Below are 23,173 nucleotides of genomic sequence, written 5' to 3'. Positions count from 1 at the left end.
CATAATCCGTTTCTGTGAAGCAGCGGAACCTGCACATCTTTACAGCATTCAGCAGAGTAGGATGCTTATGTTACATTTCACCTTTATCAGCTCTTGTTTCACAAGTAACTTTTTGGATAGAGTTTATTTTCCAAACCAATTAGTCAGGGTAAAATTTCAATATACTAATGGCTACATATTTGCATGTCTTTTAACGTGTCCAGAATCAAGATGATATCTGCCTGTCTTACAGATGATGGTAGACACATTCAGAAGTTTCTTTATTCGTTCCATTTCTAGGTTATTCTCCGTAAGTTGGATTGGTTCCTTCAAACTATTCACTGGAGATAATGTTCTTTCTGATTCATTTTATTTTATTATAAAGGAAAGACAACAAAATCAGCATGAAAGTGATTCTTGTTATTGTCTGTTAAGGTGCTTAAGTTTGAATGGAGTCTTGAAAGCCCTCTAGTAAAACTCCTGCTGCATCGCTCTCTTCAAAGCATACAAATAGCCCATCAACTTTACTGGTAAGATTATTTTCTATTACCACCATATAAATTCTCCATTACAGTGGATGTTATCCATAACTTAATTATTGACAAGCTCTGTTTTTGTTTAAAACCAACAAAAACAACTATTTTTTTTTTCTTTTTTGCTCCCTCATTATTCTATTTTCAGTATTGAGTATGGGTAAATTGTAAAAAAGACCTACTGATCTCTGCCTTCATCCTGTCCCTACAGGGAAAAATAATAATAATAAAGAAGTCTATTCACTCAGGTGTGATACCATTTGTAATCTTCTTCTTTGTCTATTTTGAACCAAATGTAGTTTTCCTTAAAATTTGCAAGATATCCAAGCAACATTGGCTTACTGGTAAAAGGTCCTGCTTTTGTGATTTCTCTAACCTCTTCTGAAGATTTCAGACTTCTCTTATGTGTCAAAGTCAATCTCTTACTCCATTTGCATATCAGTCTAACTTGTGATAGTAGTGTTTCAAGTAGTTCTTTTTAGTGATTATGGCGATGCAACAGTTCTTGACAGTAATTGCCTTTCACCATCAATCTGTACAATATAAGACCTCTGTAATTGTATTATTTGCATGCAGTGATTACTCTGTTTGCTATGCTGTTACTTCAAGGCTCTCTGAATAGGAATGTGGCCTTCTGTCATCTGTACTGCTCTGTGATCTGAAAATCAAGCTGGTTTTCTTTGCATGTTTAATAATGATGGATGAAATGAGCTTTCATTTACAGTTCAGCTGGTTCAGACCTGTGAAAGCAAAAGCTTTCCTCCCTGAAAAGCAAAGACAACAGCTCGAAATGTAATCATTTTGTTGAAGAAGTGTGAGGTTGGAAAGAGCATAGATCATACTTTCATACCTGCGTGATCTCTGGAAGTGTTAGTGTGGATAAAACAGAATTTAGAGCGTCTTTCTTTCACTGAAATGAGTAGGATAATAATAATATGCCTAATAAGTGTATCTGTCAAATAAAGAGGAACCACATTTAGCAAGTCATTTTTCTGACAGTGCCTAAAATACATGTATGACTGAGGCTTCTACTGTCTTATATTAAACTTAGTCATGCTGAATATAAAATGTCCCATCTAGACTCCTTAAGTGTGCCAACAGAGATAGTAGATTTTCTGTATAATTAGAAATGTTTTCTAGAGTTGAATGGACAATAGGAACATCATCAATTTGGCTGTGTTTTCTTTCACTCTTTGATGTCAGAAGAAAAATGATTATCTGTAACCTTCTTCCTCCTTATTTTTCAATGGAGACCTGTGTAGATACCCTTTTTTTTTTTTCTTCCCAAATTTTGTTTGAGTTGTCTGATCATATATACAGTCTTGGGTAAAATATGGCAGATATAGTATCTTGGGTAATATATATCCTTATCTGGCACAGTAGAATTTAATGTGGCAAAATACATATATTTTATATATAGCATACTATATAACATTAGATATACATACCTCTTTCTAATAGAATATTTCTGAACATTCACTGTATTCTCTGCTTTTCAGCTGATAGTAGTCCTGTTCATGTCATCCAACTATCAGTTATTTTTCAAGCACTTTTCCTCCCTGTGTGCATTAACAGTTGGAGATATCATCAGCTATTATGTATGGATTAGATATTTTGAGTATCCTCTTGAGCACTGATTTCAGATGGAAACTACTGATTTACTAAACGTCTTTCTAGTTACACGTATCCTGGCGTTGTACACGATTGTGGACACTTCCCACAAATAATATTTCCAAACTCTATAAATAGTGATTTGCTATTTATCCCCAAATGAACAAGCATAAAGAAAGTATCTTCTACCTGAAACGTGAACTATAATTTTCTAAAGGGACAGCTTTTGATTAAATCTTAAAATTAGTATGTGTTTGTATGTATATGTAAATATACACATATATATAGTACATATGCACACACAAATACATTTTGTATAAGTAAATGTATATAAATATTCAAAGATCTACATTTTTTTCTTTAATAATATAAAAATATAATTTCTTTAATAGTTATTCCTCAGAGTGTTCTTTCATCATTGTCTTACTGAGTCACAGGACAGATGTACTTTTGTCAGCATTATGATCTTGGAAGCTAAACTTAACCATCAGTTGGCAATGTACTCTTAGCATGCACTAACTTTCCCTGTCAGTTCAGTAATCTTAAGAGTTTGCTGCCAGGGGCTCCTTAACCAAAAAGTCAGATAATATCATGAGTGAAACACTGCGATAATGGTATGGATATTTGAATTTTCTTTCAAACACTGCTTCAGTCTGAATATTTATTTATTATAATCTTCTGGATTTTCAGTACCTTATCTGGCACACAATCCTAGCAAAGATTTGGCTCCTTTTTTTTTTTTTTTTTTTTTTTTTTTTTTATGTTTAGCTGCCTAAAGTAATCATAAAAGCATCTGGTAGTCCTGTTCAATTTAGTGGAACGAGCATGAGTACCCCTTTTATTTAGGCTTTTTGTTCAAATGTTTCAGTCTAAAATGAAGAAATTAAATCAAGCACATGCTTTTAAAATTTTGCCTCTTGTATTCATCACACAATATACTTTTTGTTTTTGGTTACTCTGCTCCACCATGTTCTCCAGTAGTAAACAGTGTTTTACCTACCTAACATTTAAATTTATATATTTATTAATATTTTTGTTCCATAATTTTAAAACACAGTTTCATAAGTAATAAAATCTATTTAGAAAATTTAACAGTAATTTCATATTAATAAAGTTTTCCTTTACTTTGCAAATTGAATTTCAGTCTTTAAAGAAGTAATGGAAAACAGAGGATTTCTTCCAGTCAGCTCTAAAGAGATTTTTAAAAGAAACTCAATGATTTAATAATATGGGCAACATATGTGTGCGTGCACACTCATGCATGCTCCCATAACTTCTTTTAAGAAATGCAGTTAGATTCTCTTAAGCATTTCATTCTGTTTCATTACCAGATTAGCAATCAAATAGTCTTAGAAGCAAGGATTGATAAAAACAAACATTAGAAACAAGATTATATCTATTTTAATTGTAATAAATTATATTAACATCCTACTATTAAATAATTCAACATTGTGCACGGTGTACCTACCCAAAATAGAACTTGGAATGGAAGACTCTAATGTAATTCAGAAAACTAGTGATGCATTTTCATGACCACAGGGGAAACATTAACTGAGTTAAATTTCCATGTTTTACAACACTGTTGTAAATCTAGACACTAGTTACCAGAACTGGTGGTGACTGGCAACACTTAGTTATTTTAACGACAAACATATTTTTTAATAATAGCTCAGTTATTTAAAATTGACTCAATTTCCCTGCATGCAAGAGATAAGCTGTTACCCAATAATGATGTACCAGCTCATCATCTGTTTAATATTAATGTTGGATAGCAAATTGTTGAAGACCTTGCCATAAAGCACTGATAAGTTTGTCTAAAGATCATATTAAAGGAAAAAAAAAAAAAAAAAAAAAAAAAAAAAAAAAAAAAAAAGGGGAGGGGGGGAGGAGACATAAATTGGCACAGGTGGACAGAATAGAATATTAATTTTAAGATTCTTGAGACATCTTCAGCTGTTGTAAATCAGGATAGCTTCAGTGAAAGTAAGTCCATTCTTTGCTTGTATCTGCTGTGTATTTGTCCCATTAATTTTGCTATTTAGAGTGAACAGGTAATTTGATCTTTCACCCTGATTTTTTTTTTAATTACTGTGAATGACTTTTCCCCTCTCCAAATTCTTTAGAAATTTAGGCTGTCTGCATCTGTCGGTGTTTCAGTTTCTCACTAGTCCTTTTGAATTCACTTCCTTTCACAAGGAGATTAAATATTTTATTTTGAATTTGCCACGCGTACAGTGCCAACACAGGACCTGCATACAACTGAAATCCCCTTTTAGTCTTATTGCTATGTAACTTCCTCATATGTGTGAAGCATGGACAACATTTACTCTGGTCAACTGTCTCCTAAATGTTTACTCTAATTCTAGTCTTTTCCTAGCTGAAGTCCTGAGAGGGGAGAAGGCTTGAGCAAATTTTCCTGTTTCCTTAGAGCTATGTTGAAAAGCAAAGCTTTAAGCTGGTTCTAGCATAGCAGAAGAGTTGCTTGAGGGGAAAGAAACCTGCTGAGACCCTTTGGGCCATTTCAGCTGCTGGCAGTCTTTGTTTATCTCCTTGCTACTGTGTTCAACAGACAATTTTTTTCAGTTTTTGTCCTCGAGTTTTAATCCACACCTCTACCTCTGACAACCTACCAGTTTCCCACTTGCTTGGAGCATTTTTTGGTTTTAGTTTCTTTCACAAGTGGCAGCTGCAACATACAATTGAAACAGCTGGCTGGGGCAGCAGGTGGCTAGGAATATGTCTCACAGATGGTTGCCTTTCACAGGAGGATTGAATAATGGGGAGAAGTGCAGTGTCCTCTAAGGTTGGTGGCAGCTGCTTGAAGGTGGTGCTAGGAACAGGTTTCATTGTTGGGGAAGAGTGCTGGTGTTTATAAATTTTTGCAGAGCGTGAACATTTTATATGCTTAGCTCAAGAAGAGAAAAAGCTAAGTGAAACCCTTGTAGGAGGCAAAATGTTCTTTTGTAACTTCTCCTCTTGGAGTTCTCTTAGAGTTTTAAGTCACTCAAACTTTATAGAATTTTTCTGGTTTATAACATTTTTCAACTACGTTTTGTCTGATGACCAAGAGAAAAAGGAGTTATCTTCTGTCTTTACTACGATGCATCTCAGACTCAGTGAAATCCAGCACACTAAAAGCAATATGAATTAGACTATTGATTTCAAGGCTAGAACATCGTATTTTATTTTTATCTCTTTTTCTGTACAAAAATAGCTGTAGGAGGCCAAAAAATAAATAATAATAATAAGAAGAACATAAGCAATGTATTCAAGTTTAAAAAGGCATCAGTTATATTCTTTCATTGGGAGGTTTGTCCCTCAATACTGTTTTCTAAAATTGCTACCACTTAGGTTTATTCAGTACTACAGGGTTTAAAGATCAGGATTATTGCTTTATATTTTCCAAAAGGATTGTTTTGTTATTTTTTTCTGTCAGAGCTAGTCTACATTAACTATATTTTACTTGAAGACTTCAAAAGAAGGAATACATCAAGCAGATGTTCATCTGTCCGACACCCTTAATTATCTTAACATTGAACAGGCAGCCATCCTCCAGCTCCTTCTCATCCCACATTATGGTGTCTCTCTCCCACAGTCAGAGGTTATCAAGGGTGCTAATCATTAATGAAATCCTAAATAGCTGTGTAGAGCAGGCTGAAAAGCCCAACCCATTAAAATGACATTAATGTAAATTCAAAAGTCATCAATTTTGTTTTGCATTAATTTGGTTCTCCTAATCAATCAGAATCAGAACACTTAATCACATATGTAACTTTAATCCTGTGAGTAGCCATCACAGCATATCTTTGATGAGTTGTTTTGCTGCTCTACATTAGAATTTGAGTTCAGTTCTGGAGTTACTCTATCCTACAGCATTCTGAGGCAAGGTGTCATTCATCCAAGTAATGATTTTAAGTTTCATCTGAGTTAGGAGTACTTGATGTGATGATCATTGTGTTTTAGTCTGTAGAGAACCTAAAACATAGAGTGGATTCACATCTAGGGATTTTCATTCTGAATTTGGAATGCTTACTTAGGAAACATCAATAATTTGGAGTTCTTTTGCTGTAGTTACACATGTGTATAGCATATACAGACTATATAAAATACAGTCTTTAGACTGTTATTTTTTTTGTGAGATAAGGATTAAACTGTCCAATGTACTAAGTGTGTCACTATTAGCTATGTGGGACTTTGGTTATTGCCTTAGAAAACAAATAATTATTTTGTTTTCTAACTCACAGACTTTCAGTTTTCTCAGACTCCAGTCTTAGATAAAGATGGTTTCAAATGTAACAAAAATATTTTGTTATTAAGAAGAAAAAAGAACGTAACTCTATCTGTTATTTTTGACCCCCAGTATTTACAGACTTAGTGGGCAAACAATACATTTAAATAAACAAAATCATGTCTTGCATTTAGGTCAACATAATTTGGTTGTTAAGGATAAAAAAAAAAGCGATTTTGAATTCTTTTTTTTTCAGCTGTAAAGAAATAGAAGAGTGAATAGGCTGTGACCACAGCTGAAATTGATAAAAGGTGGTAGTATATTGTAACATTACTTATCTGTTCTAGGTCTGTCAATTCCACTCAGTAAAAAAGGACCAGGGAGCAAACCCAACTATTAGATCTCTGGTTAGCTATACTTCATAACTGCTGCCTTCCTCTTTGGCTCTGTTTTGGACTGATTTCTCCAGTACAGTAGTGGAGCGTAGTTTGGAAATAGTTCACTTTGGGAACCACCCCAAAATACAGGATGAACAAAAGTGCCCAAGCTGTGACACACACTGTCCTCCAATGCTGCCCTGCCCATGCTTGCATGTGTGAACCATCTGAGGTAGATAACACTGACCTTCAGCCTCTTTTAATTTCACTACTATTTGTGGACTATAACATAACCCTCACACTATTTCTGATTCAGTGGGCTCAAATAATAAACTGGGGCTCTATCGTTGTTATCGTTGTTATCATTGTTATCATTATATAATTAATAACAATTTATTAATAATTATTATCAATCAGTAATGATTAATAAATGTTAATAACAATAGTAATAATAATAATAGTAATAATAGGTCTCAAATGATAAATAAATAAAGATTTCTGATTCCCAACCTTTAGAACAGAGGAAATTCCATGCCCAAAACTAGAGGATTAACATTGCCAAATGCAAAAATAAAAAAGTCTGTAAGGGACAAATTTATCAGTGTGTGTTACTGTAATGAAAAATATGCCACCACATGTATGTAGAAGCAAACAGTTGGATCTGAAAAATAAACAAACGTGAAAGATTTCTGAAAAGAAGAAAAAAAAAAAAGAGCAAGTAAGCTTAATTATTTCTGCTACTTCATGATTTATAAAGTAGCACTAAGCAAAATGTTTTTCAGTATATTATTTTTCAAAACACTACTTGTCTGTTTTCCTTCATTTTTGCTCCTTTTACGTTTAAAAATATTGAAACTGACAAATCTAGTTTTTCAGTTGAACTGAAAAACTCCCTATTAGGTTAGAGTCATATCTATCATAACTCATTCAACAGTGTAACTGAACGTGAAATATAGGTGTTGTCTGTTGGGATATCCTCTGTGGAAGGAAGTAAATGTGTTGTTTTAATGGTCTGTTATGTGTCTCATGCTTGGATGTGATGGACTTAAAATGACCAGCTTGTGGGATGGAACAGTGCTGAAAGCTCCCTTTCTCCAGCTGTTCTGGCACAGGAGAAAGACATCCTCTTTGCAAAAGCCATAGGTTCTGACCAAGGAATTGGAGCTGGTGTTGCTGTGGCAGGGATTCAGAGCAGGGTTCTGTGTAGCTGTCAAGCTAGGCTTTAATCTGCTCCTTTCATCTTTCTTCCATAAAAAATGTTTTATTGTTGCTTCTTTCAAAAACAAAACAGCCAAAATCTATCCTGGCAGATACTGCACATAATCTCTGCATGTCCCAGAGGAACATTTGGGAAGTAAATCAGAGTAGTAATAAATCAGGAAAGCTTTTGACAAAACATTCATTTAGTTCTGTCACTTCAAATGGATAATTTGCAGCCATGAATTTGATTGATGTGGATGATTTGTTTTGTGGTTTTATACTGTGAAAGGCTGCTGGAAGGAGATGACAACAGAATCCGTGAAGCTATGTCTTTCCATCAAATATTTCTGCAGGTATTCATTGAGCTAGGCTACTATATGAAATAGGACCGGTTTAATAATCTGAAACATAAAACTCATAAATAATGGCAGTATCTGTAATGTAAACATGACGCAACATTCCTAAATTGGACCATAATGACTGTTCAAAGTGAAATCCTCAGTTGGAAAACAAGCATCATGGAGAATCTACTGTGATTCTCTGCTGAGCAGCTGCTATTGTGGTGAAATGTTGCATTCTTCAGCTGAGGGCAGCCCTGCAGTTGAGAGTGGTCCTCCAGCAAGCTGCTTCTCTGCTACAGAGTTGTGGTGATACCAAGCAGATTCTGATTGCTGAAAATTATTTCATTATGATCTTCTTTGTATAATTTTTCTACAAATGGCAATTATCATTTGCAAAATGAATCTGCAAATGTTTCAAATATGCATCATATTATGTTAAAAAAATAAAATAACCATTGTTCTGTTATATATAGAAAGGTCTTTTACTCTACCCTTTCCAGCTAAGCAAGCTTTTGTGTTTTAACTATAGCTGTTTGAATCAGTTTTTGACAAAATTTGTCTTGAGCTACCCTAGAGAATTGTTTTCAATACATTTTTCTTTGACTGTTTCACAGAGTTCTTACTGCATGACTTGTATAAATGCAGTGCAGGCTCTGAGTTTCTTGAATGGATATGTTGGGAGTACTCATTTATGGTTATCATGCCTTAGTCAAAGACAGGTCAAAGACTGAAATTTTAGTCTGACAAGACTGAGTTTAGTAAATCATTTCTATTTCTGATTTTTTTTTTTTTTTTTGGTGACATCTTTAGGAAATGTATGAACAAACAGAGAGGTTTGAACTGGATACAGGACATTTAGTATAATGAATCATTGGTCATTTTAACATCACTGTCAGCTGTAGGCTTCTGTGGTTAATATTTCTGGGTTTAATCATTCCTCATCAGAAAGCCAAAGCTAGGCCTTGGACCTATGTCTAAATGACTGAAACATTTAAAAAGAAGAATCATGAACAAGACTTTATTAAATATATGCCATCAATACATAATTTGAAAGAAAATTACTTTGTGACTAATGGGAATTGTTCTGAGAAAAGAAGTCCCAAATGTAAAACCAAATATAATTATTAACAGATTGTAAAATAAAAACTTCAAAGACTATAATAAAAGATGGTATTTCTACAGAAGAGGTGGGTAAGGTTTGATAAAAGTTCCTGCAACATTAACAGTGTAAAATTATTATAATTCAGTATTTTAGGTATTTGCAGATAGTTAGTATTCCAGGATTAAATTCAAAAAAATCCTTCTGTTTGAAAATATTTCCTTAATCATTAATTGTTTTCTGAATGTTCTTCCATACTGAATGTTATGTTACTCTGTAATCATAAGTTGTCATTTGGCAGGGGACCAAATTAAAAATAAACTGAGAGAGGAATGAAAGAACTGTCTGATGGGTTGCCTTTGCGCTGTATTTTTTTTTTTTCTCAAACAATACTGCTAACATGCTGTAATAACGTCCTTTTAAGCAAAAGAATTGCAAAGCACCATGTCTCACATCATCTTATTCAGTGTTTTCTTGGCAAAGAGCCTACTTGGTTAAAACTGGTATTTATTGCAGACTTGAATTAAATAACAGAAAGTGATTAGTGACCACTAAAAGAATGAAGATTCCTCTCAAATCTAAATCCTGTAAAACTTTAGTCAGTTGTTCAGACAACTATCACAAATCTCAGTCAAAAGGAAGACAGCTGGATTGTTCTTTAGCTTTCGCTATGGTGTCTGTCAAATACACAGAACACTATTTTTGAAGTTCATTACATTATTTCATTCTTTCAGAAAGAAAATCAGGCTACAAGAATTGCCTTTTGTCTTTGAAAAGCCATTATTCTAATATTCAGAGATGTATTATTGTAATATAACAATACTGGTATTTTTACTGAAATAACTCTTATATGATTTATGGCTGAAGGATTAATGTAGAGTTAGTAAGGAATTTTTCACTGAAATCTTTTTGAGGAAATGTTCACCAAAATCAAGGCTTTTCACAGAAATATTCAACTTAGATACAAACATTTAGATGTGCAAATGATGCAAACATTTCTGAAGTGCAGGATGAAGCTGAGAAAACAGTCTTGATTCTTATGCTATTCACTGGAGATTTGAAAGTAGAGAATTATGGCTGAGGTAACCCTGTGAGTGTCGCATTAGGTAACTTTTGACTGGTGTGTATATATATATATATATATTTATTTATTTTTATTTTTTCCCCATTTATTGTTTAAAAGAATACCATCCCAAAGCCATCAGCATGTTTTTTTTTTCCAACTCAGCCTAGGGGAGGTTCAAGTCACATTTTAAGACAGTCCCTAATACAAAGGTTGTTATAAAAAGTACACCTCCTTCTTTTGGTGTTGTCTGAATTGCTCATTACTAAACTATTAAGTGACTGTTTCACTTCTTTGCTTCAAAGAAGGCTTGTTTTTAAACACGATAATCTCTGAAATACCATTTGTATCCCTGCTGTATAGTATGTCACCTGAGTGCTGTTCCCTGATGGCAATTTTTTGAGTGAAAACCCAGTTGCTTTTTTTTTTTTTTTTAAAAAAGTTATGTGGAGGGTGGGGTGGGGTTTAAGTTTAAGGTTATGGTGTTTCTGGAATTATGTATATGGGAAATTGAAAATTTGGTCAAAGCTTCTGTGATGGTGTAGCTATAGGTTTCCATTTGACTATCTTTCAAAGAGCTGAAACAAATTATCCCCACTGAAAATTTTGAAAGGTGAATATGAACTTGTTTTTCTTATTACAAAATTTCTACTTAGTTCAAGATTTTACTAGACAGAAGCAAAATAACATGTTGGCTGTTGGTTTCATAAGAAAAAAAATAATTGAATTTCTAAGGTGTGGCTGAGCCATGCAAGCAGAGCTCAATGGAGCATTTATAGATCTTGAGTGGCGCAGATTCTGTTGTGGGAAAAAACAGACATGGAAGTAAAGCCAACACCATTAGTATTATTAACGTTATTAATAATGTGAAAAAACACAGAGGTGACCAATTTTAAGATGTTTTAGGAGATGGCACATCTCCTAATGGCACATTCACAAGTGGATGATCTTTTCAAATCAGCACCATCCCTCTCTCACAAACAGAAATTTCCTTTCTCATCTCATCCAATAAATGTCTTGGAGAGTTCAAATCCTTAGAGATAAAAGTGATTCCAAGTATTTCAGTACAAACAAAGGAGCCCTCAACATCTCTCTCAATAAAATCCTGTTTTTATGCTTCTTATTCTTCATTTTTCTAGCTTGTGTAACTGGACTTATATCCAAGTAGATTAAGTATATATATACATGTGTATATATTTATTTATTTATTTAATTTGCCTTACATAAATGCTCAGACTTTCATGTTCAAATTCCCTCAGCAATTGTTCACTGTCTGTCATCCAGTGAAATTAAAATAACAGTTCCCCCAAGGCCGCCTCCTGCTCCAGTGCTTTCTCACATGTATGCAGTAGTGTTGCTATATTTACAGCTATACATACACTGGTGCACATGCTTTCATGCTTGCAGTCTTTGTCACATATTCTATGTTGTTTTGTATCTGGAAAGAGAACACTTCCTTCAAGATTCATTTGCAAGTGAGTAGAGGGTATTATGTGAAAAGTAACATGCTTCTGACAATTGATAGGGTTGAAACTGGGAATTCCCTCCACCCTGCTGTGGAAACATTTCTGTCTCTCCTGCTTCAAGATCCCAGTTCTTTTCCAAGGCTCAGACGTCAGAGAAGTCCTTATTAGCTTGAGATGGGAGGGAGTTGCCACAATGTTCCTGGTGGAACTAGGATGGAAATGAAGCAAAAGAAGGTTTAGGCTGGATATGGATAAACAGACTTTTTGATAGTCGTTGAGGGAACCAAGAAGGATAGCAAAGGAAGCAAAGTAGCTTTCCAGGAGCAAGGATGCAGAAATGCGATAAAGGAGAGCAGAGATAAAGTAGTATAGTAAGTAATATTGTTCTGCTTTGTCCTCTAAGAAATGAGTTAATTTCTCCCAGCTGTGATACTTAGATTCAGGTGAAGACCTCAGAAAACTGGGAGATCTAGAACCATTTCCACAAAAAAATGTATTACTCCCAAGTATAGCTTGTGGGGTTGCTGTCCCGTCTGCAATTGTAGTGCAATTTTGATTTGATTGCCTATATTGCTACATGTTCCTCTGGAGACCACAGACATGTAACCACACTATGCTTCTATCTCAGGCTAAGTTATTGATTCTAGAAAGCAGACATCAAATTCCTTTTCAAAGGAGCCACTAGAGACTTGTATTTAATCATTTCACACAAATCCTGACTCTGACTAAGCTGTCCTCCTTTGCCTTTTTAAGTATATGGAGGACTGTAGACCAAATGGTGTTATTTATGCAGCCATTCGTTCAAACAGAGGTGATCTTAATTTTTATTTTTTTACATTGTAACCTTGCAAATGGATGTTTTCAAGGCTGTGTCATAGGCAAAATCGCAGTCTCTTCTATTTTGTACCCAAGGGTAGTTCTGGCTGATGTTTAGACCATGTAAATAATATTATGGAGTCTTTTTTCATACCCTAAAATTAATTTGTGTCACAGAAATTATAAGATATTTGCTGTTCCTAAGACACTTGTGCACCAGCTAGAAATGCTTACAAGAAATTGCTTTTGAGTTAAAATGTAGTTGATGGGGCTGAATACAGACTAGACCAGAGTGACATTCTCAATTTAGAAATGCAGATTGTTGCCTGTTTATTCATGTTCCTATTTCCAAAAAGTTATGATGGTCACCAGAATTTTAAGACTTTGTAGGATGGACCATGGAGTCCTTGAAGTCCTGCCCATCATTAGGTTGTATCCTTTGGAACCACCCCTGTGTCCTAAGGGCTCAATATTATACCATCAATTTGCAGCTCTGTTCATTCCCCTCTCTCAGGAATTCTTTCAGCATACTGCTGAGGCCAAGCACTTTGAAAAAACGGATCCAGTATCAGAGCTATCAGAACATGGGATCAGACCACACAGATACCTGAGATTCCTCTCAATATCAGTTGTTACACGATTCTTTAAGTTGCAAATTAATTCTGTAACTGTCTTTGCTTGTTTACTGATTTTGGTTTCCATGTTCCTTTAATTCTTGATCCATTAGGGTGGTCCTTAGCACCCTTTCTCCAGGACTTTTTTTCCTTCCATTTTAAGGATTGTTGTATGGAGCCTTTCATTGGTATCTTTCTGTGTTGTTCCATGCACACCGTGTTTTGGTGGAAGATAGTATGATGGTGAGAACCATAGGATAGGAACCCATTTAGAGAAGAATGGTCGAATGATGAGTTTAGTCCCAAAGAATTCTACCTGCTGTAAGTGATGACTATGATGGGGCCCTGTAAATACTCCATCAAAGAAATGTTAATAGTGTCTTTCATCCAGAAGTTTGATGAAGGATGCTTCTACCTCTTGTCAGTTCCTTGATATATAACCAATGACATTTCTTTGCAGCCACTGAAGGATTTTACCTTCACATTAGAATAAAAGCAAATGGCAATGCAGGGATGTGCACTTTGTTAGCATCTGAAGAAACTGAGCCTGAAGGCAAGCTGAACAAACCCAAAATTATTTAGTAAAAAGATAAATAACTAGAGGGACTAAGTTCAATACTGCTTAAATTAAGAATAGTTTCTTATATTTTTATTAATTTGCTCAACTAGAAACTTTACAAATATATAATGGCAAATATATAAAGAAATTCCTTGACTATTTCATTCTGCTCATATCACTTGCTTTTTGGTATAAAAGTTTTGCAAGCAGAGAGAACACATAAATTTTAATGATGATATTGTTTGAAAAATAGCTGTATAAAAAGCTGTAAGCTATAAATGACAGCAAATGATCTTTGGAATGAGAAACCAGTAGTTTTCAATTAGTGTTAAATGAAAAATTATGTTATGTCAGCTGATAATAAATGGATATAAATGTCTGCAATAGTATAGAATTATCTGATGTGTGGAAAAAAATCAAATTCACTGAAGTGATATTAATCAGGCTTACTAGCTTTAGTGTGGCAGCTGCCATCTTGGCTAATGCAGAAGGGATTGAAAGGGATCTCCAGAGCCAAGTCCATGGGCATGGATTAATTTAAAGAACAGTCTCTCATCATAAAGACTGTAGCACATTGTAATGTTATGCTTAAAGAAGATCTTGTTTGTGTACTACCAATAAAAGTGGGGTTCTATCCTGCAAATAGGAATTAGTTTGTAATAATTATACTGCGGGTGCTGGGCACAGAGGAGGTCAGACAGCGAGCACATTTCAACACAGCTTAGGGCTTGACTTAACAATAGCTGATAAAACTCTGCTTACCTTACTCAACTTATTTCTACTTTGACCTGTAGCATTTCCTTTGCTGAGTCTGAGCTGTCTTTGTAACTGGTATTAGAAGTTAGTGTTTGTTCTTCTGCTTAACCTTCTTGATAATGTAATTCTCTTGTGTGTGACAATTTCTATCAGGAGAAGCATTTTTTATTAATTGAACTTCTCATTTTCATCATAGGCGCTGCTTAGCCATCTTCTAAGTGACTTGTATGATGCAGAGATAACATGCATGTGTTTTTGTTGATAGGGCAGTTTGTTAAAACAAATTTAAGCAGCTATCACGACAAATATTCTTGTAATTGTCAGTGCTTTGTGTTGTGTGTCTCTCAGTACATTGGTTGGTCATGGTATGAAAATGGAAAACCAGTTGAATAATAGCCCATTTTAATATCAATTTTAGCATCGCTTTAAAGCTGACACAAGCAAAGTCTTCAGTTGTTGCTCTGCTTTATCGTCAGGAGTTTTTTAAACAGACACTTGCAGGAGCTTTAAATAGTAATTTGCCTGGCTCTGCTAGAGTAGTCCATGATGGCCACCCTATGAGTATTGACACCACTTCGCTGGTATTGATAATATGATACTTATCCATGTTAGTTTTTGCCACGTAGATTTTTGCTCACTCAGCAGAGAATGCATCTAAAGAGAAATTAGGTTGATTTGGGGGTATTTGACCAATAAAAAAGGAGTGAGCATGTGTCTGGTGAGGGAGGGGAGGAAAATTATATTTTCTGCCTCTCGGTCTACTGTCCAGCTGCACCCTTACATGGACTGAGCAGGAGTACAGCAGTTTGATGCAAGGAAGATGCCTATAACAGAGCCAGTGAGTTTCAAAGTCCCAATAGCATTTTGTGTCAGATGGCTGATCTATATTTATTCTGGCAATGCAGTAGCTGCCCCTGGAGAGCACGCTCCACTCTTACCTGAGTCAGGACATATGGAAATACGACACCTGCTTACTGCAGTAATACTTCCAGAAATGTGATTGTGAATCTTGGAACTAGAACTAAACTTTTCATCACAGCAACTAAGTCTTAGTTCTGCTTTTCTCATGAGTGAAAGAAAAAAAAGACCAGGGCTGCTGTTTTCTTCTTTATGATTGAAAAATGCTGGCTATATGAGTACCACACAGAGAGGGGGTGGCAATGTTATTAAACAGACCTATTTACCATAGAATTTGCCTCTGTGGCATAAGAGCAGCTTGCAAACAAACAGCGTCCTGTGAGAAGATAAATAATCATTTTCTCTTTTTGAAAAGAAAAAAAAAAAAGCATAAAAAAAAAAGAGAAGTCCAAAGTCATACAACAAATAAAATCAGGAATTTAAGACAGATTTTCATTTTTATATCTGTTTTACATTTTTCTGGTATTAAAAATCTGTGAATTTTAACTGTGAGATTGTAAAAGATCAAGAAATAATGTTTTCTTAGTTATGAGTTTATTAAAAGGGAATTTAGCTTATTCAAATGGTTACTCAGGTCTGGTCCCCCAGTTGAACATGTCTCAGTAGAGCTAAAACGGACCTGTAAACCTAGATGAAACTTAACATCTACTACCCAACAATGAAACAACATCAGGCTTTCTGTAATGAGAGATGAATTTCAGCAAGCATAGAACTAAGCCAACCTAATTCCATGTAGGTCTATGCCTCACTTTCATACTGTGCTTGCCCTCCAGTTCTTCTATTTTTCCTGGCAACCAAGCCAGCTGTCGACTAGGAAAATATCCTTGGGCCAATTAAAAAAAAAAAAAAAAAGTTTTCTTTTGGTAATATTTTACAGCAAGCTTTCCCTGGTGTATCTGCTTAACTTCAAATTCCCACTTCTTGTTTTACAGAGCCAATATTTGGCGGTAATAAAGTGGTGAAATGGAAGGAAGATCAGAGCCAGATCAGTATTTAAAAAAAGAAATCCAAAGATATTTCCTTGTCTGCTCTGCCCTTCTTTCCTACCCTTGCAAAAGAAACTTGTTATATATAGCAGGGAGGGTAAAATGAGTAGAGACTGAGGAAAGAGGAAGACAAGGTAGACCAGAGAGGATGAAACACTGACCTAGAGAGAAAGGGATATGAAGATAACAGAAACACTGTTATCTGCAATATGAATATTTGTTCTTTCATCCTGCCAGTGACAGAAATGAGCTGAGAAGAGCTGGTCCTTGTGGTCTCCTCTGCCTTAATTAAATGAAACATGGTATGTATCACCTAGTTTGAGGAAGGCTGCAGAGTACTTATGCAGTCTGAAGAGACTCCTCCCTTAGAGGAGTCATAATCATGAAAGGATGAACAAGTATTATTGAGACTCGCCCATAGAAAAGTCTGATACTGTCTTCTGTTCCCTGCTAACAAATGAGTTTTTCTTGTTATTTTTGAAGTGTAAAGGACCATATGACTCCATTTAATTTGAGGTATGGAGGTTCCCTCAGAGTTACTCTTTTGACAAAGTCACACACACACATGCACAGAGGTAGCAAGTTACTGTGATAGACACATCTGATCCACACATCCTTTGTTGTTGTGCAGCATTAGTCCGACTACTAGAGCTGTACTTTTCAGTAGGCTTCTCTAATGAGATGCTGCATGGCAAATTGCCAGAAGTAGAAGACTTGACATCTTACAGAAAGCACACTACATATGATATGAGAGGAATACTTTAAACAAATTTCTGCAATCTTGTTATTACATTAAGGTGCCATCATTACTGAAACACATACAGCAATACCTGCTGAAGGCTCATTATTCCTTCCTATTGCTGTGTAAGCTATGATCTGAAAATATACCCTTTGTTAGATATCAGGAAAAGAAGTAAGCAGTGCTACTGGCTACAGTGGAGACGTCTAGATGACAGCAAAGATCCCAGAGAGACTGACAAGACAGGAAATAATGTGGAATCAGGGTCCTAGGTCTTCTTGCACCTGCATTACCTGTGCTTAAAACACAGTGGATCTACAGACAGGTTCTTCCAGAGAACAAGAAGTGATGCTGCCTTATGTAAACTCCCAAGGTACTTGTATCAAACCTCATCCATCCTTCTGCTGCTGTTGACATCTGAGTATAACGTAAAAATCTGAGAAAGACTCTACTTGCACGGTAACAAGTTTGAATGTAGACATTGGTAAACAAAGGAAATTCTTGTGAGTGCAGAGTGGATAGGAAAATTAAGAGCCAATCTCATTCTGCCCTGCAGAATAAATTTTTTGAAATGACAAATTGTTGTAAAATTATGTCACTCTCTTCCTATCCTATCCTATCCTATCCTATCCTATCCTATCCTATCCTATCCTATCCTACCTATCCTATCCTATCCTATCCATCTCTCCCCCTCCCACACCCACCAAAAGTACCTCCTTCCCCATGCACAAGGTGAGTCATAAGAACAGTAATTTGAAAGCTCTAGGATTATAAAGCACAGATCTGGCTTAGAATGTATGACTATAATCTGGTACCGCTCCTTATATGAGCAGCCAAAGGCCATAATGACCTTATAGAAAGACAATTTTAGTTTCATCCCTGAAGCTACTTCTGTATTGGTATGTATTAAAAAAAAAAAAAAAAAAAAAAAAAAAAGTGCTTACAACATTTTAAAGGGAAGTTAACCAAAATGTTTCAGTGTAACTCAGGTTTAACGCTGCAGTTTGCAGTAAATCTGGACTGCCCACTGCATGTAGAGCCATACAGAATTATTTCTGTGTCATACATTTTGTTTTATAGTGTTATAAGTTTTTTGTTGTTGTTGTTCCAGCTGTGAAGCTAACAGGAAGCTACAGAAGCTATCCAAAGCCATTTTGGTAGACATGAACTACCCAAATGATAGGAACATGAAGAAAAACATTTGTCATATTCTCCTCTGTGTATTGCTATAATAACTGTGGCCTAAATTTAGTTGCAGTACAATGCCTTGCAACTCCTTCTGTGATTCCATGGAATCTAGATTAATTTTGCATTTTATTTGTATGGTTTGAAGGTAGAGTAGCCTAGTCACTTTCATATATCCTGTTAATTTCTGGCATATTTGGACATCATTCCATTAAAGCCATTATGCCTGCTTATTTTAGTGGTGATTATCCCATCTAATCCCACTTGTTGTAAGCTTCCAATGCATATACCCACTGGGAAGAATACAATTTCTGTAATGCCTGGAATGAATGGCTTGTTTCTCTGTTGCAAATTTACTCTGAGCTATTACAACAATACCTGATTTGTAGCTCCCAAGCTGCTGGTTCTGGTGTAAGTAAGATACTGCATGACAAACTGACAATAATGTCACATTTTTTCAGAGGAAAAAATGCAAATTTGAAACATGCGCAGACAAGGACATACCTAGCCATATGTAGAGGGTGCTGGCAAAGATGGAACCAGACTTCTCAGATTTAGTGCCAGACTTAAATGCTGTATTTCTCATTAAATGGAAAATAATATGTCCCATTTCTAATCTTCTTGCAGATATTAAATGTATTTTCTTATTTATTTTTTTTTTCCAAACACACTTTTAGGAAAATAAGGCCAATCATTCTCTTTGATTCTCATTATTGTGATAGTGGTACTCTTTCTGTTAAAAGTAGAGAGCAGTTAGAGCTAGAGTTCCAAGCCTGAGCTTAAAAAAAGTCATTTTCAGTGTTAATGATGCTTCAGGGTGAAGGCATTCTCATCTCTAGTGTTTTAGATTGATGCTTTGTATACAGATGTGGGGAACAGCCACTCATTCTGTTACGCTGGAGGTACTTGTTTTCGTGATAGTGGGTTACTAAAATATAGTGGTTTTGGTGCTTGCAGACTCCACTCAAAGCAGAGGAGCAGACTAGAAAAAAAAATAAATAAAACCTTTAATAAAAATACTCTTTTTTTTCTTTTTAATACCCTAGATCAGAAAGACACAAACTGTTGCCACTTCTTTTTTTCTAGACATTTCTTGTAGTACATATATTGACATTAACTTGTCCATTCAACAGATTGCAGAAGACATGTTCTAAGAGTAATCATTTCTAGCTTAGACAATGGTAGCATCTACTATCTGGTAGTGATAAGTGGTACCTGTGCACCATTATACTCTCCTATTCATTCTTTTCATTCTTTATATGGTTAATTTTGAAGGTGAATGCTCTTTCTCCTTCAAACAAAACCAATTTTATCTGGAGTTTATTTTCCCCATACAGAAGTGTGTGCAACTAATTATATTATGTATCAACTAAAACACTGGTCTGCTATGCAGCCTTAGCAGGATTTGGCAACCTACTCACATAGCATAGCCTTTGTTTTCACTGATCTGCTAATTTTTTTTGTGAGTCAGCAGGACACGCATTCCACAGTTAAGGCAGTAGGGGAAAAGCAGGAGTAGGGGAAATATGCTCAGTTGAATTTACTGGATCAAGTGATTTGTCTGGATGCAAATTCTGTTCGTTTTTCATGAAGATCTTTGAGAGAAGATTAGCAGATAAAGGCAGCTAGTCCCTTGGCTCCCATGGAAATATTTCTCAAGTGTAAGGAGCATATCTTATAATGTCTGCCACTTTGTTGTTGTTGTTGTTTAAGGGAGACTGACAAGTTAGACATCTGTTCATTTTTATATTATAAAAAATGAGTTGGAAAGACAAAACCAAATGTGTCTTACAGCTTTTTGAAATAAAATTTCACTTGAAGAAGAAATACTTTCTATTCAAGGGTAGTGCTTTGAAAAACTGGTCCACAAAAGCAATTTTGTAATGTCAGAAGCAGCTGGTGAGACTGACTTGTAGGTTGCTTGTGTGAGAGGTGTGAAGAGCCAAAAGTGGACTGGTGCTACAAGCCTCTAAACAGATGCTGCTCTTCCATCCTGGAAGATTTACTTGGTTAGAAAGACTCAGATAAAATAGGGCTCCATGCTTTACTCAGTCTCCTGAAAAAATGTAATCTTTCATCTTTCTGGAATAAAAACAAAGGAGGGAGGAAGGATCAGCAGAGGAGCTGGTGTTCTGCCAGCTCTCACGTAAACTCCCCCTTTCTTCTGGCTTTGTAACTTGTTCAAAGAAGGGGAGAGTGAATGGGATTTCAATCTTGATCCTTCCAGTCAAGTGAATGACCAATGAGAGGTTAGGTGCTTCTGTAAAGCTATGGAAAATGTGTGGTTCCACGGTCATTTGGGAGAAGTGCTATGACCCTTCCATCCTGGTTTTACATTAACTCTTTTGCCTTCTTGACTTTGCTCTCCAGCCTTCCTTGCATAAATTGCATTGTTCTCAATATGTTAGGCATTTTTGCTTCTCAGTTGTTCATTTTTACATCTATAGCTTTGCTGATTTACATACCACAATAGGTATACACAGAATGGTGCTGTTGTTTTCTGTTTTTTTCTTTTCTGACTTGTAGTATCTAAATCAAAGCTTCTTAAAATGTGAGGTTAGTTAGAAAAGACAGGTATTATTCTGTATCTATTTTTAAAGGAAGTCAGTGGAGGTAGCCTGTATATTTCTGTTATATAATAAAGGACCATGAGAACAGAGCCACCTTAAGGCTTTCCACCAAGGTAAATGAAATCAAATTTTGCTGTCCAGTGAAGGAGTGCGCGTCTCACAGATGTGAATGCAGTTGGGAACAGAGATTACATTGCAATATGTGCAATGTTCTTTTCTGTCCTCTAAAGCAATAGCTGCCATCCTACAGACAAGTTCCTCAGAGCATCAGCAAGTTCAATCATCTGTCCTAGACACTGGCAAAGTCATCAGAAAAGACACAGTCATATTTGCCAGCCTGGCATTCTGCTGCCTTAGAGTTTGGCTGTTTCTGAAGAAGTCATGCCTGAGAGGACCAGCTAGCAAGTGACAAAGATTAATTCAGTACACTTAGCTGTATACTGCAGAGGAATAGGGGAGTTGTGGGAGTAGGGGGATGGAGGATGATGGGTAGTTGTTAAAGGTATTTGGAATTATTTGGAATTCATAGTGTCTGTGTACTATTTGCTATGTTGATATCCCTATCAAAGGAACTATTACTGTTATCACTAGTAGGGAAGTAAAAACCTTGTGCAATATAATCTTGGGGAGATAAATAAGAAAACTAAGAAAAGATCTTGTTTGCAACTGGGTAATTAATAGCAGCAATTGTCTAGTCATCCTTATGGCTCATCGCTGGCTTGATGGAGGTACTAAATTTCAACTGCACATTTTACTTTTTTCTCTCATCCTCGTGTGTGTGAGTAACTTGCAGTGGGATTTAAGCTCAACCCCTCTGGTAAACTACCTTTTTATTTACTCTCCTGTTTAAGAGCACGAACAGTAAAATGTGCTCAAGCATATAAAAATTAAATCCTTCAAATGCTGCAGGTGTGGTCCATTCCTGTATGTCACTACAAAGCAGTAAGGAGAATTTAGGAATATTGCAAGATGTCTAATGAAAATCATGTTGGATGGCAAACCTTAGACACGGAAGTTGTGCATCTGTGGAGAAAGTTTGTGTGCTAGTCTTTGATTCAAAGGGCTGCAGAGAAACATTTTAAAATAACTATTGCTATAATGAGCAAAGTCTTGTACTAATGTTCTCTCCCTCTGTGGGTTGTCCTGCCTCCTGCCAAGTGAAACAGAAAAAAATCATAAAATATACTTCCACAATAAAGCATATTGCCTTCCTTGGTCAAGTCTACCACAAGTTGGCCAATGACAATAAGGGCCTCAGCACTGCCCATGAAACCCTAAGGAACCTCATTTTCATGGCGTCTCTCTGAATTCAAAACACCTTGAGCAAAGTCTGAGCAGTGTGTGTGCTGGAGAGTACAGCTTTTGTGTAGTAATACCAGACACCACTTGGAAACATGAATTAACAAGAATCAATACTCCAGCTTTGACACTGCATCTTGTGTTTCTCTTGCTACAGTGTGCCCTAATGGTCTGCAAGCTAATCTGTCCTGTCATGCATTGCTCTCTGGTTCATCATCCTCCTATTTCTGAAGGAGACAAGGACTAGATGTTCAAGCAGCACAGTTGCCTGAGCTCTTTCACTTGTCTGCCAGCTCCAATCCAGAGAGCAGTCTGTGTTTTCAGCAAAGCCATTAGGGCACCAGCTTTCCCCTTTCCCCACAGCAGAATAGGAGAATGTGGCCAGCTAACCCGTTTTGACGATAAGATCCACAACATCCTATTCCTTTCCCTCTTTTTTATTAATTCTTATTTTTTTCATTATTTTTATTTTTCATTTCTCTTTTCTTCATAACTGCTGGTTGTAGCATTGTTTCTCCTTCTCTGTCACAGGAGTCAACTCAGCATGATTCAGTCCCACCTTCCTTTCTGCCCTGTGGCAAAAATCTCTCCAGCACTCCTGATTTTCTCTTCCTGGAAAACACAAAAACATAATTCTGCAGTTTCAGGTGCCATAAAAGGGGGGTTGAGCCACCTTGCAGGTGTGGAATGGGTGAATGCAGAGAGGAAGAGAAGCGGTTGGTTGCGGGACAATGTTAGGGGCAACTCTCAGGGCACCCCAGGACCCTCTGACTGCTGCTAAATGTAGGCAGTCTAGATGGCTTCATTGCTAGCTCTCAAGTCAGCATCATTTTG

The 23,173-nt window shown here is 36.0% G+C and overlaps 1 protein-coding gene across 1 annotated transcript in view; it reads left to right on the top strand.

Annotated features, from left to right (window-relative positions):
* PIK3C2G (phosphatidylinositol-4-phosphate 3-kinase catalytic subunit type 2 gamma) overlaps positions 1-23,173 on the top strand; it is a 215,961-nt gene that overhangs the window by 95,850 nt on the left and 96,938 nt on the right. The window contains exon 18 of the mRNA XM_084526130.1: positions 415-509. Coding sequence (XP_084382256.1) covers positions 415-509 — 95 coding nt within the window. The remainder of the gene's footprint in view (positions 1-414; positions 510-23,173) is intronic.

Source organism: Aythya ferina (genome assembly GCF_964211825.1).
Source record: "Aythya ferina genome assembly, chromosome: 1".
In the NCBI taxonomy this organism is placed as follows: domain Eukaryota; kingdom Metazoa; phylum Chordata; class Aves; order Anseriformes; family Anatidae; genus Aythya; species Aythya ferina.
The sequence above is the reverse complement of the archived record's forward strand: the minus strand, read 5'-3'. Positions and strand labels throughout refer to the sequence as shown.